The following is a 22,500-nucleotide window of genomic DNA, read 5'->3' on the forward strand; positions in this document are numbered from 1 at the left end:
TTCTTACCACTACATCACACTAGGTCTGAACACATGAGAGTTTGATCACTTTCAAACACAGGAAAGGCACATTCGTGAAAGTATGTGGGCCAAACGGTTACCCAGATAGCAAGCGGATCTGGGCCATATACAGGCCAGATCTGGCCCTTGTGGCTTAGTTCCGGCCCATATTTGGCCCAGAATCATTACACATCCGCTTGCTATCTGGGTCTCTCAGGGCCATCCTTCACTAAAACCCAAAAAGTGGATTTTCTAAACCTCTGACTGCTTGTCGGGCAGTCTTGTAAAGTCCACATAACCATCTCCTCCCCACACAGCCACTGAGTGCTGCGATCACACCAATGGCCTCCGGCGCGATGTGGTCAGCGCGTCCTTCTGATCGTTCACTCATTAAAAACCGCTTTGGTGTACAGCCGGAGGAGGTGGGGGGGGCAAGCAAGTCACCCAGCTCAGACGATCTCCGTCCTCCCAGACCAGAGGGGGGCACAGACAGGACGCATCGCCCCTCAGACAGAGGCCACGGAGAAATGTTAGGGTCCAACTACTGTCCCCCCTGCCTAAACTAAAATGGCTACCGTAGAGGGACATCTCTGGCAGAAGCAGATAGTCATTATCTAGACTGCAGTACTACTGTACTTTGTACGTTGTGACAACAAAAGTAGAAAAAAAGTGCTTCGCTTTCTTTATCCACAACACTCATTATTTTTAAGTGGAGAGTTTGGGTTTTTCTGCACAACAAGCACAGTACAGCAAGTGACTCCAGGGCGTCCGATAGGCTGCAAACAGCGCGGTGCGCATCCGACCAATCAGCACTCCGACGCTTCAGTCGTCTCGCGCTGAATAAATAAAAGCAAGCTGCACGCTAACAGACAACACAAGTCCAAGTCACATGGTTGTCCTCAACTCTACCACTCTAACGGTGCAATTAATAAAGTTCCTCTCTACTCTCTCTCACGCACACAATTCCAGGTGTCCTGATGTCAAGTCTCCTATATTGTACAGTGAAACAGCCATCTTGTATCAAACTAAGCAGGCGAGGCCTAAATAAAATCACAGTGAAATTCTACAGCAGCTAAGTCCCCTCTTACCTTCAGCAGTCACAAATGAGCCCTGAGTTCTGTTTGGACCTCTTGAATGTAAATGGCATGTGACTTGGCTACTCACTTCCTCAGGCATGAAACTTCCAGCCACACTGTGGTCGCGTTTCTTTCTGCTGAGTCTAGGGACTCGGACTGCTTGTGACTTCCTGTGTGGGTACGGCCGGTCTGATCATGGGTGAGCGTGCATTAACCAAATGCAAATCAGACGTGGTTTAACAGCTGGTGTCCAGTGAAATGTCCCCGTGCACTTCGCAATCGTGGTTGAGCGAGTGTGAGATTCTCAGGGTTTCATATGGCTTGCGAGCGTCCACTTTAATCTAAACACACACACACGCTCTGTAATAGAAGGGCCTTCACACCAGCACACGTGAGTCGTTACATCACCGCTTATCATCACCGGCGTCCGCATTTCTCCTCAGGGTCAGATGCTCTGAGCACGTGCGACCGTGCCCTGACATCACTCACTCCCTCCTCCCTCTCCATCTGGGTGCTTCTCGGTGAAGAGAAGGTCACAAGCATCGCCACGTTTCACCACTACGTTCATAACAAAGGCTAGTATCGTCCTCTCTCTCGCCCTATGCTTGTGGGCTTGGGGGCGGCTGTAGCTCAGTTGGTAGAGCGGGTCGTTCAGTGATCAGGTCAGTGGTTCGAATCCCAGCTCCAACTGTCCACATGTCGAAGTGTCCTTGAGCAAGACATCTAACCCCAAATTGCTCCCAATGAGCAGGTTAGCACCTAGCATGGCAGCTACCGCCATTGGTGTGTGAATGTGTGTGTGAATGGGTGAATGAGAGGCCATTGTAAAGTGCTTTGAGTGCCGCTAAGGTGGAAAAGCGCTATCTAAGTGCAGTCCATTTACCATTTACCATTGTGCAGAGCCATTCACAAAACCAGACGTTACTACGGGCAGTCTTTAGGGACACACCCCCACCCCACCCCACCCCAGCCCTAATGGTGTTTTAATGAGATGGGTGATCTGAGGAAGCCCGCTTTATTGCCTGTCCAGTAAGTTTCTGTCCACCAATTAATCAACACACAGAAATGGACCACGTGCAGAAACTAAAGACTCATCGTTTCAGGGGACAACTGCACAAAACTGCACACTCTTCCATACAGATTTAGCTTCTAAGTTTTATTTTATTTTTTATGTAACCATTATTTTACCAGGAAGTCCCGTTGAGATTGGGAGATCTCTTTTACGAGGGCGACCTGGCCAAAATGTCAGCAGCACATGAAAGTGAAGCTTGTGGTCTGTGAAAACGGTAGGCTGGCTAGTCAGAAACGTCTCTTGACTCAGAATCCAAGCAGGAAATGGGTCTATCATGTTATTTCTCACAGTAACAATTCTCATCATGCCACGTCAAAGAGCATGCAACCCTACCCTGCATCATCAACGACCCCACCCGGAATCTCCCAATAACCAAACATGTTATGGGAACATTCTAGTCTGTCAGTAATCAACCACCACAGAAACAACATTCTTTCGCCCAGACATAACAAGACTATCTACATGTCACTGTCCCAGACATAAAACAAACCCGTCCAACACATCAAAGGCGACCAGAGGAGCGGAGCAGATGCACAAACCTTGTCTGATTGTCTGTGTAGCGTCTAGCTGCGGTCTGGGGGACTCTGGCATTCCTCTCGTGGTTCAGGCCTCTCTGTGCTGGGAGGGTCTCGGAAGGTTCCAGACTATTCCTGTCCTCCCCTAGCTCAGATCCAGTATCACTCCTTCAGCACACCCCCCCCCCCTCTCTCTGTCCACTACTGCTACAGGGCTACTGTATGTCACAGGGAACATACGGCATATTTTACATACTGTATCATACACGTTATCACTGGATACAGTGTGTTGGGGAAGGAGTCCCACTACTGGTAATGCCTTCAAAAGGTGGATAATGTGCAAAATGGACTACTGCACTGAAAATAGGATTAACTGACCCACGAGTCATTGGAGATGCTATTCATTAGACAAACTAGTCATGAATCATCTAGTGCTTTGGGGGTCAAACTTGCCACCCTGTAATGGAATCCCCCCCTGTAATCTCCCCCCACTGGCTACCCAGCCGATGGAGGTTGTGTCTCATTGATCACACGGTTCAGTAGCGCTGGTCGCCGTGCACACACCAGTGGGGTCAGGGGTGTTTGTCAGTGGGGCGGCTGTAGCTCAGTTGGTAGAGCGGGTCGTTCAATGATCGAAGGGTCAGCGGTTAGAATCCCAGCTCCAACTGTCCATATGTCGAAGTGTCCTTGAGCAAGACACCTAACCCCAAATTGCTCCCAATGAGCAGGTTAGCACCTTGCATGGCAGCTACCGCCATTGGTGTGTGAATGTGTGTGTGAATGGGTGAATGAGAGGCCATTGTAAAGTGCTTTGAGTGCCGCCAAGGTGGAAAAGCGCTATATAAGTGCAGTCCATTTACCAGGGCCCCGGACCACGACGACGCCGCGCCTACTCACATTGATCATAGCATTGGAGGTGATGCGGAAGAGAGTGGCTCGCTCGTTGACGGCTTTGATCTTCTCCCCGCCCTCCGCCGCCACCCTCAGGCCCTCGAGCTCGCTGAGGGAGCGCTGCAGCGCCGCCCCGTGCTTGGCGATCAGGTCGTTGCACGTGCTGAGGTCGTCGAGCTTGCTGACCAGCGTCTTCAGCGTGCCCTGGATCTCGCTGCGGTCCGACTGGGACGCGGGCTCCTCGTCCCCCGAGTCATCTGAGGGAGGACAAGGTCAAAGGAAGTGATTACTGCTCTGGGAGGGAGGGAGAGGAGGCGGAGAGGGAAGGTGGAAGCATTAGGCAGACCTCGTGACAAGAGAGAGCAAACACTCAGGCCTGAATGTTAGGAATCTGTCTGTGTGAAATGTTAATTACCCAACGCCCCAAACACACAAGCCACATGGCCCCCAGGGGAACACTTGTTTACTCCATTTCTCTTTTATTGATCCCCTCAACACATGGGCTGCTTCCCCAAGTTACCATAGCAATCAATAATCTCCCCATACCATATGGACCCCGGCGAGCCCCCCCCCCCCCCGTCCATCATGGATGACTCATTCCACACACTTTAAATGGAGGACGTCGGCTGGGATGCACAGATTAAAGTTCAGAGTTAAATCAATAGTGAGGAAACAAACAGCTCATCCAGGGAAGATGGGCTGCTCTGCTTCAATACAGCTTCATCACGAGCCGCCCCCCCCCCCCCCCCCCCCCCCCCACACACACACACACACGTGTACATACACACACACACATAAACAAAACACACCCACATACACATAGCAACACTATAAAAAGGGTTAGGGTTAATTCAGCAACACTATAAAAAATGTATTACATGGTAATAACTGCCACTGACTAAATGTGTGTTAATTGTTGACTTGATTTTACAGTGTTTCCTCTCACACACAGACAGACAGATACTGCAGACACACACACACACACACTGGATGGTTAATGTGGCCGCAGTGGAGAGGTTACTCAGGGTCAAACGGAACATACGAGAACAGTGTGTCAGCGTCTGTCCCAACATTGCACACAAACACACTCACTCACACACACACACACACACACACACACACACACACACACACACACACACACACACACTGCGTGGGACAGAAATACACACCAGCTCAGGCCCAGAACCAGATATAGCCCACTCAGGCGGTGAGGCAAATCCCTCTGAGATTTCACAGTTCAATGACCTTGGTGACCATGGTCATAACGAGTTAAAAAAAACACACATAGCATAATCTAAAGCAAAACAACCTTATCTGCGCATAACCACAGTCCAGCCTGCTCTGAGATGGCTATTAAAGGGCATAACACATGATTAGGCAGGCGAATCAGAAACCAACAAAAACATGATGATCTTGCCCAGCAGCGGAACTGGATCAAATCCACTCCAAGAGGGACAAAGTGGCAGTGTGTTTGTCAGTGGATGTGTCTGTTACGGAAAAATTGTTTGAAGATTATTAGTCGCACTGCCATTACTTTGTGTGTGTGTGTGTGTGTGTGTGTGTGTGTGTGTGTGTGTGTGTGTGTGTGTGTGCGTGCGCGTCTGTGTGTGCTCCAGGCAACATTCAGGAACAAAATTTGCCATTTTACTTGGCCAGCAGCAAACATGTGATATAGCCGAAGTACGTTATAAAACCTGCGTTATAAAACAGCTGCAACACTGGAGCCCTTGTATCGGGCTGGTGCCCTGGGAGCTGGCGTCTTCAGCTCCAAGTCCCTCTGTCCCTCTAATGTTTATTCATGGACACATAACCCTAGGGATGAGCACTGGGGATGAGAGCAGGGGATGAGGGCTGGGGATGAGAGGGGATGAGAGACTAGTGCAAGGAGGACCAGGGATGAGGGCTGGGGCTGAGGACTAGGGATGAGGGCCGGGTACTGTATCGTTACAGCTTGTGATGTTTCTCATTTCTCATTTGACAGACCACTTCTGCCGTGTCATTTCCTGTTCGCCTACACTCCCCACTCCCCGTAATCATACACACAGCCATGATTGCAGCATGCCACAGTCAAAGTGTCCGTTTAACAGCTAGCAATCAGCAGGCTTCTACCACACACCCCACCCACTAATACGAATCCATTTGAAAACACATACATCCCGTGTGCAGTCTGAGACAGCATTGCCACATAAATGTCTGGCAGTGGGTTCCTCGGTGCATTTAGAAGGATTCTGCAGAGGTTTGGATGTCTGTCTGGCTGTCTGGAGTCTTGGCAATTGCGTCACAATCTGATCTGGCACAGTGACACGCTACTGGCGGCCTGACAAGCTTCAGTACCAACAGATAAGATGAGCGTAAACAAGAGAATGCAACTACAGTAACAGATAATCACGATGAACGTATGACCAATGAACGACAAGCAAAAATGTAAAGAGAACTAAGATGACACCTAAAATCACTGCTGTTCCGACCGCGCCGACCACCGTGTTAAAGAACACTCGTCAAATGACCTATCGTCTGTCAGTCCGCTAAAGAGAGCGGCGAGCCCTCCCGTTAGAAAGGGGAGATGACCAGGGGGCGTGGGGTTGGGGTCGGGGTGGAGGGGGGGGGGGGGGTGTAAAGTAATACCGAGAAAGGAAAGCAGAGTCATCTCACCGTGTCTGTACCCGTGGGCCTCCATCTTCGGGCGGGCGGCACCAGTGATGATGTAACACGTGAATGGGCTGAATGGGTCACGCAGTGTGCTGGAGGACGGAGATACGCTAGCGCCCTTCCAGCGGCGTAGGATGGCAGAAAGAAGACAGACGAGCCAAGCCCTGCCCAGTCCAGTCCAGCCCAGCCCTGCAAAACCAAGCCAAGCCAAGAGAGCCAAGCCCTGCCCAGCCCAGTCCAGCCCAGCCCTGCGAAGCCAAGCCAAGCCCTGCCCTGCTCTGCTCTGACAGAGACTTTGAGATAGGCATGGTCAGAGAATGATCCTCCTCCCCCGTGACCAATTTACAAAAAGGGAATTGAATTAGGGCATAGTTAGTGGGTCTGGGTTAGGCTCAGCCGAGGCACCACAGAGAGAGAAAGAGAGAGAGAGAGAGAGAGAGAGAGAGAGAGAGAAAGAGAGAGAGAGAGAGAGAGAGAGAGAGGAAGAGAGAAGGCTAACGCTGGTTCTACCAGTGGTGAAGCATGACTGAACCCCCCCCCCCACCCCCCCATACCCAGGAGGGATGTGCCGTGCGGCAGGGCCGGTGGAATGCTGAGGAGGGGCAGGAGAGGCGTCCCCCAAGGTAGGGGAAGGGATTAAAATAGCAACCCAGCTATGGAGACACGGCCCTGGAGAAAACCCTGGAGGGGCTGCCCTGTGCACCCCCCCCCCCCCCCCCCCCCCCCCAATACCACCCCCCTCTCTCAACAAATCCGTGAGACAGCCTGGCATGCCCTGGCAGAGACCATGGTTGGAGAATGACAAGGCCGATACGTGGGTAATGCCCAGTATGTCCCCTGAGCCATGGTGCTCACATCCACATCGAGGCTGAAATTACAGCCCGGAGAGGGGGGACCGAGGCAGGGTCCTAGCGAGCCAAAGCCCGTGGAGGGTGGGGAGCGACCTAAATAGACCAGCAGGCATGACGGCTTTGGCCTTGAGCTCCATGCACAGACAATCGGATGATAAGTCAGAGTGAGGGCCTCAACATCGTTGTTGCCGTCAACAGAAAATGATCTTTGGGCTTCAGTCATCGCAGTTGTTCAGTCCTTAGAGATAGGTAACATGCCAAATTCACACCTGAGGGGTAGTTAAGGTTAGGGTTATAAAATTCGGGAATATTTACTAACTTTAATAGGGATTTATGGGAGTTAATGGGAATACATGGGAATAAACTGGAAAACCAGAATTTATTCCTGTTAATTTCCATACATTTCCAGTTTATTCGCGTTAATTCCTATTAATTCCCATACATTTGGGGAAGTTTGTGAATATACTTCCTGGAATTTTGCAACCCTAGTTGAGGTAAAAAAGAAAAGAAAAAAGGAACGCCTGTGTTCAAGAGAGGGGTGGGGTGGGGGAGAGCGTGAAGACAAACGAGACGGTCTAGCTAGCAGGACCGGTGAGAAGTCGTAATGAAAACAGGCGATGTTCCAGGAGGTCTGCAGGGAAGGCCTGTTCTCATTATTCACCCTCATTCTGCCAATGAGCTCGCTGGCCAAACAATGGCGCTTAAAAATAACTGCCACATGATGTACCTGGGTCTGTTTGTTTGGAAGAGAATCTGCTTATCGCGGGGTGCCTTCAGAACTAAGGCTGTGTCCACCAGAGAGCTGTATGTAGCTGAACAGCACTTTTAGAGCACACCAGTGCTGGGGTTTAGAGCCTGCTGACTGTGCTACTAATGTTTTACAGCTAAGTTAACAACGAGTGTAGTGTTTTTGCAGACTGCAGATTAACGAGCCAAGCTACAATAGCTAGCTAATGTTAGTTAGCTAGTGCTAACTCTTCTTCGTCGTGTGGATTCGTTGTTACGTCCTCTCCCCCAAGGCTCGGGGCCGAGAGCCGATCCTTTTACCACCCCGAGCCTGGGTGAGGGGGGGCGAGGCAGACACCTTCTCGTGGTGCCCCTCGTCAGTAGCTGCGATTAGCCACCGCAAGCGAAGCAAAGTCTGCCAACTGAGGGCAACCACCTGGGCTGGTGTTCGGCTGCCACAGACGGGGCTCCCAACTGGCTCCCAACCCAGAATTCTGCAGCTGAACATCGAAGTAACCAGTAACGTTCGCAGTCTCTGTGGTTTTGCCAAAAAACAACCGTCCTCGTCATCAGAACAGCCTTTTACAGCCTGCACTCAAGCCCAAAAAGTTACACTTTTTTCAACTGAAATAAAAGCCCTGAGCTCATAGCGCTAAAAGCGCTTGGAACACTGCTCTCGTCTCTATGGCGACCTAGAGCTCATTACCCATTGTAAACAATGAGAAAACAGCGCCAGCTCTAAAATACAGCTTTCCTGCTCCTCGGGCACAGTCTCTGCATTCTGGCATCTTTACAGAAGGACAAGGCGTTCTCCCCTCACAGCCACTGGGGTAGGCAGACTGGAGCAGCAGAAGCCTCAGTGAATGTAGAGTAGCTAGTGGAATTAGAGCCCAGCTTAAATGAAGATTTTACAATGTGGAGACACTAAATGTTTCAGTTGATTCCAGCTGTGATGCTGAGCCGAGAACAGCTCTGTTGGTGAGATACGTTTAGCTTCCTCCAAACTAGCCTACAGTACAGGGATCCCCTAGTGGCAAGTGGTGTGTAGTGCAGTAGGAGCGCCTGATCCTGATCACATGACTGACAGGCCCTGGTTAGGCCCGGGGCGAGGCGGGGCTTAGTGTTAAAGCCCGCAGGTGAAGATCGGAGCGATGCTACGAAGCTGCGCGCTACCCCCACTGTTACCACTAAGCTCCTCCCCCCCTCTCCGACGCCTCCCCCCTCAACACCACCGCCACGGTGGACATAAACGGATAGCTCCCCTTAGCAAGGTCGATGCCACCAGCCGAGCGAGAGAGACCATTACCACGCCAGTCACGCCTCAAGGGCGGAATGCCGCGCCCCTCCCTCCCACCCACCCACCCCCCCCCCCCCAACTCCTCCGAGAACATCTGCACTGACAGACACACAAGAGCGGCTCCTTCTCTGTTTTTTCCCGCCTCCATCCCTCCCTCAGCGCTCTATTATAGCGTCAGTTAAAAAAATATATTGACGGCTCATGCAGTCGTGAAATAAAAGCATTTATGAGCGGAGCTGCACGGCTCAACCCTGCTGTCATTGACCAGACTGGCCCTCAACCCCCCCAGGGTGGGCTCAGCTCGTTCTCTCCTCCCCTGCTCTGTCCATCCCCGTTGTGGAAGATGACAAGAGAGGAGAGAGAGAGAGAGAGAGAGAGAGAGAGAGAGAGGGGAAGACAGACGTTTGGCGATGCAGCTCCATCCCTCTGACAGACGCTGTCTCCGGGCGTCCCTGAGGACGCTGTCTCCGGGCGTCCCTGAGGACGTCCTGTCAGATCAGGGGATGCCGGGCGGCGTTGGGGGCGGGGTCTGATGAGGAGCTGGGGTCTGAAGAAGACCCGCGCCAAAATGGACGATAATCCGTCTCTGTGTGTTAAAGCCCGATCTAGCTCGAAACACAGTTGATACATGGATGGAAGACGACCCAATCATTCCTCTGGGATACTGTATCATTCCTTCTTTGATATCCATCCATCCCTCCATCCATCCATCCATCCCTCCATCCATCCTGGCCTGGCTCTCGGACACCTGACCCCGGCCGCATCCTCCAGCTCCCATCCCAACCTCCACCGCCCCCACCTAGAGTTACAGGAGGCGGAGAATAGAACGGCCGTAATGCACACCCATGTGATCTGGACGGAGGGGTATTTATAGAGCAGATCGCATTTACCTGCGCGTGTGTGTGTGAGTGTGTGTGTGTGTGTGTGTGTGAGAAAGGAAAAGAGAGACTGGAAGAGGAGGACGAATGAGCGAAAGTGAGGAAGAGAGGAGACGGAATGAGAGGGATAGAGAGGGAGAGCAGACAGATGAGAGGAGCGCTGTGTTACCGGGCCTGCAGGGGGAGTGGGGGGGGGGGAGGAGGGGGGTCATCCTGGGCAGTAATTGCTAACTGGCTGTCCGGCTCTACCAAGACGCATCCCCCCCCCCCCGATGACAAACGGCGGAGACGAGAGATTAAACCCAGTAACGCACCGCCAGCCTCTCCACAAGCAAATTAGGATCTGCGTAGAGCAACCCATCACTGCCCCCCCCCCCACCCCCAACCCACCCCCCCATGCCCCGACCACCGCAGTACTTGCCTAGCGACGTATCGAACAACGGCCAACGCACATACGCACACACTGTAACCCCACTGTAGACCGTTCTGCCTACTAGATGATTATACTGTATGGTAAGGTTCTATTCCCAGGCTGGTAGCTGGGTAGCAGCAGGGGGAAGCAGGGGCCACTTGGTGAGCGCAGCCCTGGTGCTCTGGGAGCCAAAACACGGGCACCGATTAAGAGGACGTCCCACACCAACATACGTGGATGTACTGAGGAGGGACGCAGGACTGGAGAGTTCTGCGGAACTGGCTGGATGTATGGACGACCGAGACGATTGGTCTGAGGACGACCTAATGATGCCCTGGTAGTATCAGTCAGTGAATCGATCCCCGGCACGCCCCCTCCTCCCCCTCTCCCCCCGCCCCCCCACGGAGCCTGGCGTCCTTTCAGAGAGGGAGGGGCCCTCCGCCCCGTCCTTCCCACGCGATTTAGAGACCCGGATGCGAATTAGCGTCCCCGTTCCAACTGCTACCCTAATTCAGCGCCTCTCGGGAACCTTGACTACGGGGAGGGCGTGGGAGGACTGGCGAACAGCTCGACTGACCGACTAGAGCTGTGCGAAAAAATCAATCCAGCTGAGCAGTACAATCTTTTTTTTTCCACAATACTGTATCGATTTTCCACCCCCTTGTATCGATACATTAAAACATTTTTTTTAAGCACAAAGAAAATATACAGAATAAGACCAGGCTAAATGGATTTAGAATCTCTGCATTTCCTCTGCTTTCAGGATCACCTCCAGGGAGTGGGGGAAGGAGTCGTATTTTCTGTAAATTTCTTATTTTTCTGTAAATTATGACGTGAATTATGAGTATTGCAATGTATCGTAATATGTATCATATATTGCAATGCATTGTGATACGTGTCATATTGTGCCCCATGTATCGTGATACAGATCATATGTGTGAGGTCCTTGCCAATTCCCAGCCCTAATGACGACACTGTCAATGAAGAGCCAACCAGTACAGACAGCATGAGAAACCCCCTTCTCTCTACTGGGAATGGTCTCTGGACTGAAAGTCTGCACTGTGCAATGCACTGTTGTTGGTACAGCTTGTTCTGAAAGTCTAAAGTACAGAGCCACATTGTGTGTCTGACTTTCCCTTCACAGTTTCATCATCGGACTGGATACGGTCTGAAACCCCGTTCCATCTCTCTGTGGCTGAGCTTAAGTTACTGTAGTGTGGGAGTGAAACAGCCACTAATTGCCCACAACTGTGGATGCTGATGTACGAGCGTTGCTCCATTGCGACTGTGAAAAACTCATACAGGCTTTTGTATCTAGCAGACTTGATTATTGTAATGCACTTTTCCCTGGTCTACCCAAGGAGTCCATTAAGAACCTGCAGCAAGTTAAAAAATGCTGCTGCTAGAATCCTAACGCGCACTAAAATGAGAGATCATATCACATCTGCACTCCAATCCCTTCATTGGTTACCTGTCACCTTTAGAATTGATTTTAAGATTATTTTATTCGTTTTTAAATGTCTTCATGGTCTTGCCCCACTTTACCTCAGCGACATGATTGTGAGATATACTCCGGCTAGACAACTTAGATCATCCCACAGCAATTATCTGGTCATTCCGAAAACCCGGATGACAAGTGGAAACTCGGCTTTTAGTTCCTATGGCCCTAAACTTTGGAACTCACCCCCAGATAACATTAGAGCCATTGACAGTGTCAGTAGTTTCAAAAAGAAACTCAAAACACATCTTTTTACTGTTGCTTCTATCTTTTTACTGTTGGTGTTTTTAGAGAGTCCCTGGTTTTGTGGTTCCATGTTTTTTCTTTTTTATTACTATTATATTTTTTATTTTTATTCGATTATTTTGTTGTTATGTGTATATGTATGTGTGTATATATGTTTTTATATGTTCTGTGAAGCACTTTGTAAAACTCTTGTTTGAAAAAGTGCTATACAAATAAAGTTTATTATCATTATGATTATTATCGTGCGGTAGAAAAAGCGGCAGACGATTTCCACACCTTGGAGACGAGGGCTGTTTGAATATGGATGAATCCCTGGGGCTGTTGACTCATCCATATTCCTGAGGCTGGGTAGCATCTCACCCCCTCACCGGTCCCTTCCTCCCTTCACAGAGCTCCTCAGAGACTCTTTAAACCAAAACCAGACATAGGGAGAGACGAATACCAACACAGCAACACACACACACACACACACACACACACACACACACACACACACACACACACACACACACACATGGAGTAGGGAAAGACAGGATTGTTGCTCAATCTCAGAGCGGAGGAAGCAGGCCTGGTGACAGGTGCTTTGATTCTAGCTTCTTCTTAATTGAAAGTAACTATGCTGACAAGTGACAATCAACCCACCGGCAGACGGAGAGGAAAGAGACAGTTCATACACTTACTCATTCCTAGCTGGAGACTGAGGACGACAGCTGAATAAGCAATCCTCTACTAGGAATCATCTAATTTATACATTATAACCAACGGGGTAATTGCTCAGGGAACATGCTGAATTCACAATGATGGATTCACAAAGAAAGCTATGCTGATGCTAAGCCTAGAAAAATAATGTTTTTATAAGTTGACGTGTCGCCAATTACAGTAGTACAGAGCTCGTCGTGGCCATTCTACACATGAGCTCTCTGCACTGTCCTGTCTTTGCACTGTCCTGTCTTTGCACTGTCCTGTCTCTGCACTGTCCTGTCTCTGCACTGTCCTGTCTTTGCACTGTCCTGTCTTTGCACTGTCCTGTCTCTGCACTGTCCTGTCTCTGCACTGTCCTGTCTCTCCACTGTCCTGTCTCTGCACTGTCCTGTCTCTCCACTGTCCTGTCTCTGCACTGTCCTGTCTTTGCACTGTCCTGTCTCTGCACTGTCCTGTCTGTCCCTGCACCCTGTCCTTTTGCCTGTACAATTAAACAAATTCTGATTCTGATTCTACACAATTATATTTAATTGACATCATCCGGATGCCTTCTCAATTACTGTATCTTAATGGTTTGCCAGCAGAAGACAGGCTGTCTTGCACTAATAAGCTAAGCCTTACTGAAGCAATGGGGTGAGGTGCACGTATAAAACATAATTCGGAGGTGCAAGTGTAATGGAGTAGGCTACATGAAAATGCATTTTTGATGGCATGGCCCCTTTAAGAGAGTTGAGACAGCGATAGCAGTGGAGCATAGCCCTATCTTCAAGCTATGTAGCTGACCTTTCTTTATTCCTACAGTAAGCTAGAATGCTAATGGCTAATAGCTAGCTAGCTCCTGGTAGCATTGTAAGGCACACCTTGGTATGGGGTTGACTGTGTGGCACTGGACCAGAGCGTATCCAGCTGCGCAGGACTACTTTTTACCGGCACAGCGTCCTCAATTCAAGAATCGCTCATTCAAACAACTTTACACGTGACACATGCACCTCCTTGGGTCCTGAGCAATACACCTGCCTCATATCAACTTCATACAGTGGTCGGTTGTTGTCGAGATAATCAGGTTACAGACACGCACGCATGCACACAGTGTGTGTGTGTGTATACAGTATGTGTCTGGATGTGTGTGGTTGAGTGTCTGTGTGTGTGTGTGTGTGTGTGTGTGTGTGTGTGTGTGTGTGTGTGTGTGGGTGTGTGTGGTATGGCGTGGCCCCTACACTCCATTCCAAAATCAATTCAGTGAAGAAATAAACTGCATAGTGAGCAGAGAGAGCACAGTTGGGCAGGAGAGCACAGTTGTCCTACTGAGTATTCACCGACCCTGCCAAGGGTCAGAGAGGGAAAGATGGATGGAGAGAGAGAGAGAGAGAGGATTTTTTTGTGCCGCAATGGTACAAGGCTAAAACAAAAGAGAAAAATTAGATATTGAAAATTAGCTCAACTGAATTAATTGCAACCACAGCTTCAACTCAAAACACTGCATATATTCATGTTCCATTATGTAAAGCATGAATGGAATTCAACCGGCCGATTCCCAGCAGTGTAGCATGTCTCCTGCTCAGAGGGGCACTAGGACCCTGGGATCCACTGGCCCCTACATCTCACCCTCTCTAGGCTAATACCATTAACATATGCACACTAGTGGTACAATTAACTCTTTCAAGACACTCAAATATGGCAAGAAGACATAAGCCTGCTTAACACAACATGTTACATTATACTATATGAATATGGAAATGAAGGTGGAGAGGGAATGAGGAAGAGAGAGGGAACTAAGAGGGGGAGGAGCAAAGAGAGTGAGAGAGAAAGGGAGGAGGAAGGGAGGGAGAGAGAGAGAGGGAGAGAGAATGAGATTGCGGAGAGAAGACGGGAGGAAGATGAGAAGAGGGAGGATGACTTTTGCCTGCCACCCCCCCCCCCAAACCTCCTCCCCCCTATAAAGAGAGTACAGGAACGCTGAGCAGCGAAGACAGGAGAGAGAGAGAGAGAGAGAGAGAGAGAGAGAGAGATGGAGGGACAGAGTTAAAGGGGATGTACCTCTCAGGCATGCGAGGCGAAGGAGATGGCAGGGTGAGGATGGCGTCCTGCGGGGCGGAGGCGGAGTCAGAGGGCCGCGGCGCCGCCGCCCGCCGCCGTCTCTGTACTGACCCTGGCTCACTCTACTCAGGCAGCCCGAGTTGCAGAAGGAGCGCACCGTCCCTGGCTCCCAGCAGCCCCGGACCTTCATCCCCCTCTCCTCTCCTCCTCCTCCTCCTCTCCTCTGCAGGCCCGGCGCTCACCGAGACGACACAACTTGCCCCGGGCCGCTACATCATCCCGCCCAGCCTGGGGGGGCGGAGGCAGCGATTCTCCTTATTCAGCATTGCAGCGCGCGCACACACACACGCGCTACTCTCGCACTCATCTAGCTACCGTACACACACACGCGCACGCACGCACGCACACGCACACACAGTGGCAAGGGGAACGAGGCAGGCAGGCGTTTCCTCTTGAATTTGCGTTGCTCTTTTCTCCTGCTTCGTCTCCCTGCCGCTCAGAAACATACACTCCCTGCGCACACACTCGGTTTCTCTAACGCACACACACACACACACACACACACACACACAGACCGGCACATTTACAATTCTCCTCCACATGCTTCTCTCAATGCAGTGCCGGGTGGAAAGGAGGGAGGGAGGGAGGGAGGGTGGGAAGAGATAGGACTCGGCAGCCGGCAGTCATCCATAGAACCTGGACCAGAATGCATTGCTTCTTCCCCACTGCCCGCCTCCCACAGCTTTGCTTGCTTCACGGCACAAGTCAATAGTTAACTGCTTCAGGAAAGTGCTGCTGTAGGAATTTGGGAAGACAGGTACAGGGACACCGATTCACACATCCCAGAATAACACCTGCTGTCTATATCAACGCTGTGTGCTCACTGTCGCCAAGGACATACCGTCTGTCGCCAAGGACATACCGTCTGTCGCCAAGGACATACAGTACTGTAAGGGGTTGAAAGAATACATCTGTGCATTCCTCAATACAAGGGTTTTTCTCCTGTTTACCTCGGTACCGTTCAAACCCTCACTGCTCAGTCAGCCGCCATGAATCTCTGCCTCACCTTGTGCTTAGACAGCTTAGACACGGCGGCTTTCAGGCTACCGCATGATTCTGCCTGGCGGGCGAGGTCATCGCACAGATGGAATAGCAGATAGGTGACTAGCGTACAGTAGATGGCTCCTAACCGCTGTAGCACCCTCCACCGACGCCTGCTCCGAAGGGGGAGGTGATAATTACACAATACAGCGGCCAAGGTGCAGTGTGCTGCATCTCAAGGTGACCTTGGCCAACACAATTTTCTCTGAGTGTGTGTGTGTGTGTTCGCGGACACTCCATGAGGAATGAGAACAGCCTCAGTTACTGTACGTTCTTACACATGGATACACAAATGTGTTTACCTATACTGTACCAACAATAACACATTTTCATGCATACTCACTTACACACACACACGCGCAAACACACACACACACACACACACACCGTCCCCTGACTATATCACGGTGGCCATTGTTGTCACCGGCTCAAATTATCTACTGATGTTTAGCGCTGCTGGCATCGCTGAGACCGTTTGTTGTTGGAGGTGAGTACTGTACAAGCGCGGCGCTCCAGACGCTGCCTCTGTCCCTATCCAGGAGACGCCATGAGGACAGCGCGGACGGACGATCTAAACAGCGCCCGGGGTGCAAAACGGATCCTAAAAGGCGTGACGGTTAGAGAGATATCAGGTAAGCAGCTCTCGTGCTAGGACAGCTGTCAGAGCGTTTTAACGCGACGACGCGATGCCCTTCATGCTATGAGACAGCGCGGTACAGGCAACGCATGTTGGTGTTTCTAGATGATTCCATCTCTCTCCACAGTATGACAGTGTGCACGCTGGTGTAACCGTGTGACGCGTCCTTGGGAGTCCCAGGCTAGTGGTAGTGAGTCGGTTGATTAAACTCACTCCTCAAAGGAGCGCTAACAGTCCCTCCAAGAGGGACGTCCCTATTGGCGCAACTGTTAGCGGGGCCGCCTCACAAGCGGGAGTGCGTGTGCCCGAATCCCCCTCGGGCGATAGGGGTGGGACAAAATATTGATTTTCCGATTATCCTATCAAGGCCTCTTGCGATACAATAGACCTTTCCTATCCAAGCGGCAAGTCCCGCCCTCTTCAGTTACTGTTGCTATGTCCCACAAACTTTGCAGCATGTTACCAAAATGTCCTCTGAACTGCTACCAGATGATTCTCTCAAGGATTCCTGTCAATATTGCTGTGTTATTTGCCAAATACCACTACTGTACTGTATGTTGTCTAAGAAAGTTCTACAGAAAGGTCTGAACTACTTTACCGAAGGATATATCCATGACAAACGGATTTCGGGCGGAGCAGGTGACAATATCAGAGTTGATGCTAGGTGTTGGCGATCTATGAGGAAGGCACAAACTAATGAAGCCCCTTATGTGAGAAGTGCAGAGCTTTTTACTCAAAGTAGGTTAGCTAGTGTTACTGCAGCAGGTATGACAGTGAAGAGAAAGTCAAAATGGGTCACAGATTGTAGCTAAGGCTTCAGGTTACTGTTCTTGCTAGCTAACATTAGCTCAGTTGTTACATCAATTCATACCAATTCATAATTTCCAAGGGTGTTGAACGTAAGTATATATCATTTTCCTTCAGCTGATGAACTGATCGGAATGTGTAACTGTTTTGGCGACGTTACAGCTACGAATGTTTTTCCTGACTATATCACCTAGCTAACTGTGGTGGTGGAGGGGAGACATGTTTAGCTGGCTAGATATCTACAGTACCTATCTAGAAGATAACAAATGAAGCCAGTAATTGTTTGAATGCGCAGATCGTATGCTTCGACCTAGTACGCTATAGGACAATAGCCAATCAAGTCTCAAATCATGTTTCAAAAATTCAATACTGTAGGTGCTTAAGAGGGAGGATCGTGGTAGTACTTCTTGAAGAGGTGAGTTTTGAGCCTACGGCGAAAGATGGGCAGCGACTCTGTTGTCCTGATGTCAGTGGGCAGTTCATTCCACCACTGTGGGGCCAGGACAGAGAAGAGCCATGATCGACCTAAAGGACCTCGGAGTGACGGGGCAACCAGTCACCTCAAGGTAGCAGAGCGTAGTGGTTGGGAGAAGGTGTAGGGTTTGACCATGACCTGGAGGTAGGAGGGAGCTGTTCCTTTCATTGCCCTGTAGGCTAGTACCAGAGTTTAAACTGGATGCAAGCTGCTACAGGGAGCCAATGTAGGGAACGGAGAAGGGAAGTTGTGTGGGAGATCTTGAGGACGTGATTGAAGACCAGGCGAGCAGCAGCCTTCTGGGCAAGTTCCAGGGGTTTAATGGCGGACGCCAAGGCACCAGCAAGGAGGGAGTTGCAGTAGTCCAGGCGGGATATGACAAGAGCCTGGATGAGCACCTGCGCCGTTTCATCAGTGAGAAAAGGGCGAATCCTCCTGATGTTGTAGAGCATGAATCTCCGTGTAACGGAGAACGACAGCTGGTCATCCAGGGTCACACCCAGATTCCTTGCAGTCCGTCAATGGCGATGGCCAAGTTGCAGTGCGGGAAGCCATTCCCCGTGAGGAACAGCAGCTCAGTCTTGTCCAGGTTGAGCTTGAGGTGGCGTTCTGCCATCCACTCCAAGATGTCAGCCAAGCATGCACCTACGAGTGCCTCCACTTGTGTGTCAGAAGGGGGCCGATAGTGCTAAGTACTGCGCCACCGTGCCGCAAGTCAATGATTTTGGGGTTCTCTGGCCGTTCTACCTCCAGATATTTGTGCAGGTAACACAGCGCAGGTAAGATAGAAATGCTTGCCGCCCTGTTCTACATGCCCACAGTGCCCTCTGGAGGCCAGCCAGTATACTAAGGATGGGATAAGTAGATGAGGGTGATACTGATAGACTGCTAGGTGATGGATAGTATAGTAAATTGCCAGTTTGGGAACCTTTAATGACTAGCTGAGTACCTAGGACTGGAATGAGGAACTGATTAGCACTGATAAGATATTGTAAGGACAAGCGATTACAAGAATTCCAATGAACCTGTACTTCTTACACATGGCAAATCAACGTTCTATTCTATTCTACCACAGAGCAGAGGCTAACAGAGCAAAGACAAATGAAAATGGTGATCTGATGGATAGGCTGTGTAGGCAAGGTGTGTGAATGCGTACAAGAGTGTGCAGGTCTGTTTGGGGGGGAAGTGTAATCTCTAATGAAATCCATACAGCACCAAGATGCCATTAGCTTCCCTTCATAACTGCCGGACTACATCACTCAATAGCCTTCAGAAAATAAATTATATAATTGGCGTGATAGGAAATCTCATAAAAGTCGCACATCACATGTAGGCCTGGAGGTGGGTCTGAGATGGAGAGCTTGTGGAGATGAAAATACCAGTTCACTGGGTCTGAAAGACAAAGCCAGACGAGAGAGAGGACATTTAAACTCCACAAATCGAATTCTCTTTAGACCAATTACTGAATTTGAGAACAAAAACCCAGAAACTCCTCACAAGAACCCAGAAACTTCTAACAGGCAGAATCCAAGACCTCTCTGCTCATTATGTCTAAAACCCCGAAGTGAGTTCAAAGGAGAGAACATTTTTCTCTCAGACAAGGAGGGAACACTTTCAACAAGAAAGCTGACCTTTCTGAGAGCAATGGACAATTTGAAACATTCCCTAAATTTATGGCTGTGGTAGCCAGATTCGTGACTACAATTTGTGCTGAAGGAGCTTTAAAGTTTCCTCAGGAAGTTATTTCATTCTAAGATGCAATATTTGAAAACCTGCAGCTGTGCAAGATAGGGGAAAATTTTACCACAAACTATTCACGCTTTTCAATGATATACCAAAGTCAATTTTAACTATTTTTTGATAGACTGCTCTCCATCCTATGGTGATAATACATGTCTAATCAGAAGGGGGCTGCTGATCTTTAATTACCAGTTAGGGCTAAAGAGTGATTGCTTCCTGACTGAGCCTGCACTGGGTTACTGCAGGGAACGGGAACCGTGTCGACTTTATTTGGCAATTACAGACTGACACAACACTTCATATTAATGATCCATGAAGCACGTTGCTGTTACAGCTGCCCATCAATTCACAGGGGTTATGAGTCATCCCTGCTAGAAGGCACTCACAAGCAAAGCCACACTCTAGGAAAACGTGAACAAACATTTCCAGGACATGATCTGAGTCATAAAGACTGAGTTGTGACTGCGTCACAGAGCTTGAGTTCTATATGAGTCACAGAGATTGGGTGTGTTAAGTAGCTGAGCGCTCAGTGAGCGATCAGTGATCAGAATTCACTTAACGGGTTGCTCAGTTACGCTCAGACTGATCTGCTCAGAGCACAAGTGAGCAGGTTTGAACTATGATCTGTTTGAGCCAAACACCACGTCATAATCATCATCATCACCTGAGAAAAAAAAAAAAGGGGCGTTTGTTTTGAATGCACCCCAGGTCTGAACTCTTAAACACATGAGATAACTCGGCACTTTGGCGCCCCCTCTGGTAAAATCGGCACTGCGTTTCATTTCAAACCTTTAATTATACTCGTAAAGCACTGAGGTTTCCCTCATTTACAGTGTTGATGAGTTCAGAACCACACTTCCCACAATCCCCCACTCACTCGCTATAATGATGGGAAAAAAATATGATAACACACGTGGAGCAGACTGGATTGGAAGATTGTAGCTACTTCAATGGACTTTCTGGAAGGATGGCTTCAATGCAGGTTACATACATGGGATTCAGCCATGGCTGCTTCACAGATTTCGTTTCGCTTGGAGAAGTGTTTGTTGTCTTCTTGATATTGTGACACGCAAAACGTGTCACTTCCGTTTCCACCACAAGATCTCCCGCCAGTGTACTAGCTAGTGTACCGAAATTCTAATTTCATAAATTTATAGGGCCTCATGCAGTCTCATGTCACGAAAATGTGTAATAGCAAGTAAAGGTGAATATTGAACAATAAAAAGTTATCTCATTGAGCTTTAAAACAGGAATTGGGAAAATAGACCACGATGTATGCATCGTCATATATCTGATGTGAAGTTCACATAGATGCTGCCAAGACGCCAGCATTGAACTAACGTTACTGAGTAGCTAGCTAGGGTTAGCTAGCTAGCTTTACTGGTAGTGCCCTATGTGATAGATAGATAGATAGATAGATAGATAGATAGATAGATAGATAGATAGATAGATAGATAGATAGATAGATAGATAGATAGATAGATAGATAGATAGATAGATAGATAGATAGATAAATAGATAGATAGATAGATAGATAGATAGATAGATAGATATTTGAGTCATCTTTCCAAATCAAGTCTATTTATTTATCTCGATCTATCGATCTATCTATCTGGTGTGGCAATTCAGAAATGTGTATTGCTGCCATAGTTTTCAATGCATATCAGTGAATGTTCAAGGCTCACTTGTCCGACGTAGCAACAGTAACTAAGAGGGGAGGGGCTTAGCGATAGGTGTCTAACTAGCTAACGTTACAGGCCTACTGTTCATAACATTTTGCTATTCTAGCAAACACTGCTTTCCAAGAACAATCAATCTTGTATTAACTAAGATATTCGCTATACAGATCCTCTGTAAATTTATCCTTGCATTGCCGAACTGGCTTCTCTTCTTCTACGTTTCTGCTAAGGGTGGTGCACCAACCAATCACAGAGCTCGGCCACTGCTAGTCGGAAGCTATAGCGCAAGGGTTAACAAAGCGCAGAGTGAACGATCGACCGCCCGACCGAGAATCAGACAATCCCTAGTATTAGTGCTGATGCCTTCCCCATCAGCCAAAAACACCATCTCAGACACGTTGTCATCCACTCGTCTTCATCAGAGCTGCTGTGATGAAGCCCAGCAGAGCGATCGTAAAGAACTCTTTCTCCCAGGCTGCCGTGCAGTTCTGTGAATTAAAGAAGTAGTAAAGGGAAAATGCATGTTTAGCCCTGTTTTATGGTTATTTATGATCATATACAATGGTTCAGATCAAAACGTTGACAAAACTAGCACTTTTGAGAAAGTCTGATAATTGCTCTACCACCGTTTTGGTCATACAATGGATGTGGGTGGGCACCGTGAAAAATCATTCAAAAAACATGTTAAACTCTTAATTTCAATTGTATATCATAAATAACCTTAAAACAGGGCTAAACATGCATTTTCCCTTTACTACTCCTTTAAACCCATCTGAGCCCAGTTTGAGCATGGGGGAAGGGGTAATCAGCTGCAGATGATAACTGATCTCAGATCAACCACGAGACAGTCAATCCGATTAGGAGAAGAACCCGGAGCCGGCCAGAATACCAGACAGTTTGTAGGCTGAAGTTCACCCCCTCACACTGACTTCTGAGAAACAAGCACCTCTCTCTATTGACAGACACGATATCTAGTATCTACTGTACAAGTCTCCTTCTCAATAGAGGTGTGTTAGTGTGTGTATTTGACTGTGTGTGTGTGTGTGTGTGTGCACTGTGCAAGAGTGAGCATAGGTGTGTGTTGGCTGGGACACAAAACCATCTCAACACAGTGTTGGATTTGTCGTCGGTGTTCCACGCTGATCCTGATTGGACACGCTGGAGGCGTGCAGACGGGGGATCCTGATCCCAGATCAGCCAAGCCAAAC

General features: G+C 49.1%; 1 protein-coding gene across 1 annotated transcript in view; it reads right to left on the reverse strand.

The window, feature by feature from the left end:
- The window catches only part of osbp2b (oxysterol binding protein 2b), a gene marked incomplete at its 3' end in the record, with an annotated part of 48,265 nt that overhangs the window by 11,665 nt on the left and 14,100 nt on the right, over positions 1-22,500 (reverse strand). Inside the window, exon 3 of the mRNA XM_084457609.1 lies at positions 3,561-3,811. Within this exon, the coding sequence (XP_084313735.1) occupies positions 3,561-3,811 (251 nt within the window). The remainder of the gene's footprint in view (positions 1-3,560; positions 3,812-22,500) is intronic.

Source organism: Borostomias antarcticus (assembly GCF_949987555.1).
Source record: "Borostomias antarcticus genome assembly, chromosome: 23".
Lineage (NCBI taxonomy): Eukaryota > Metazoa > Chordata > Actinopteri > Stomiiformes > Stomiidae > Borostomias > Borostomias antarcticus.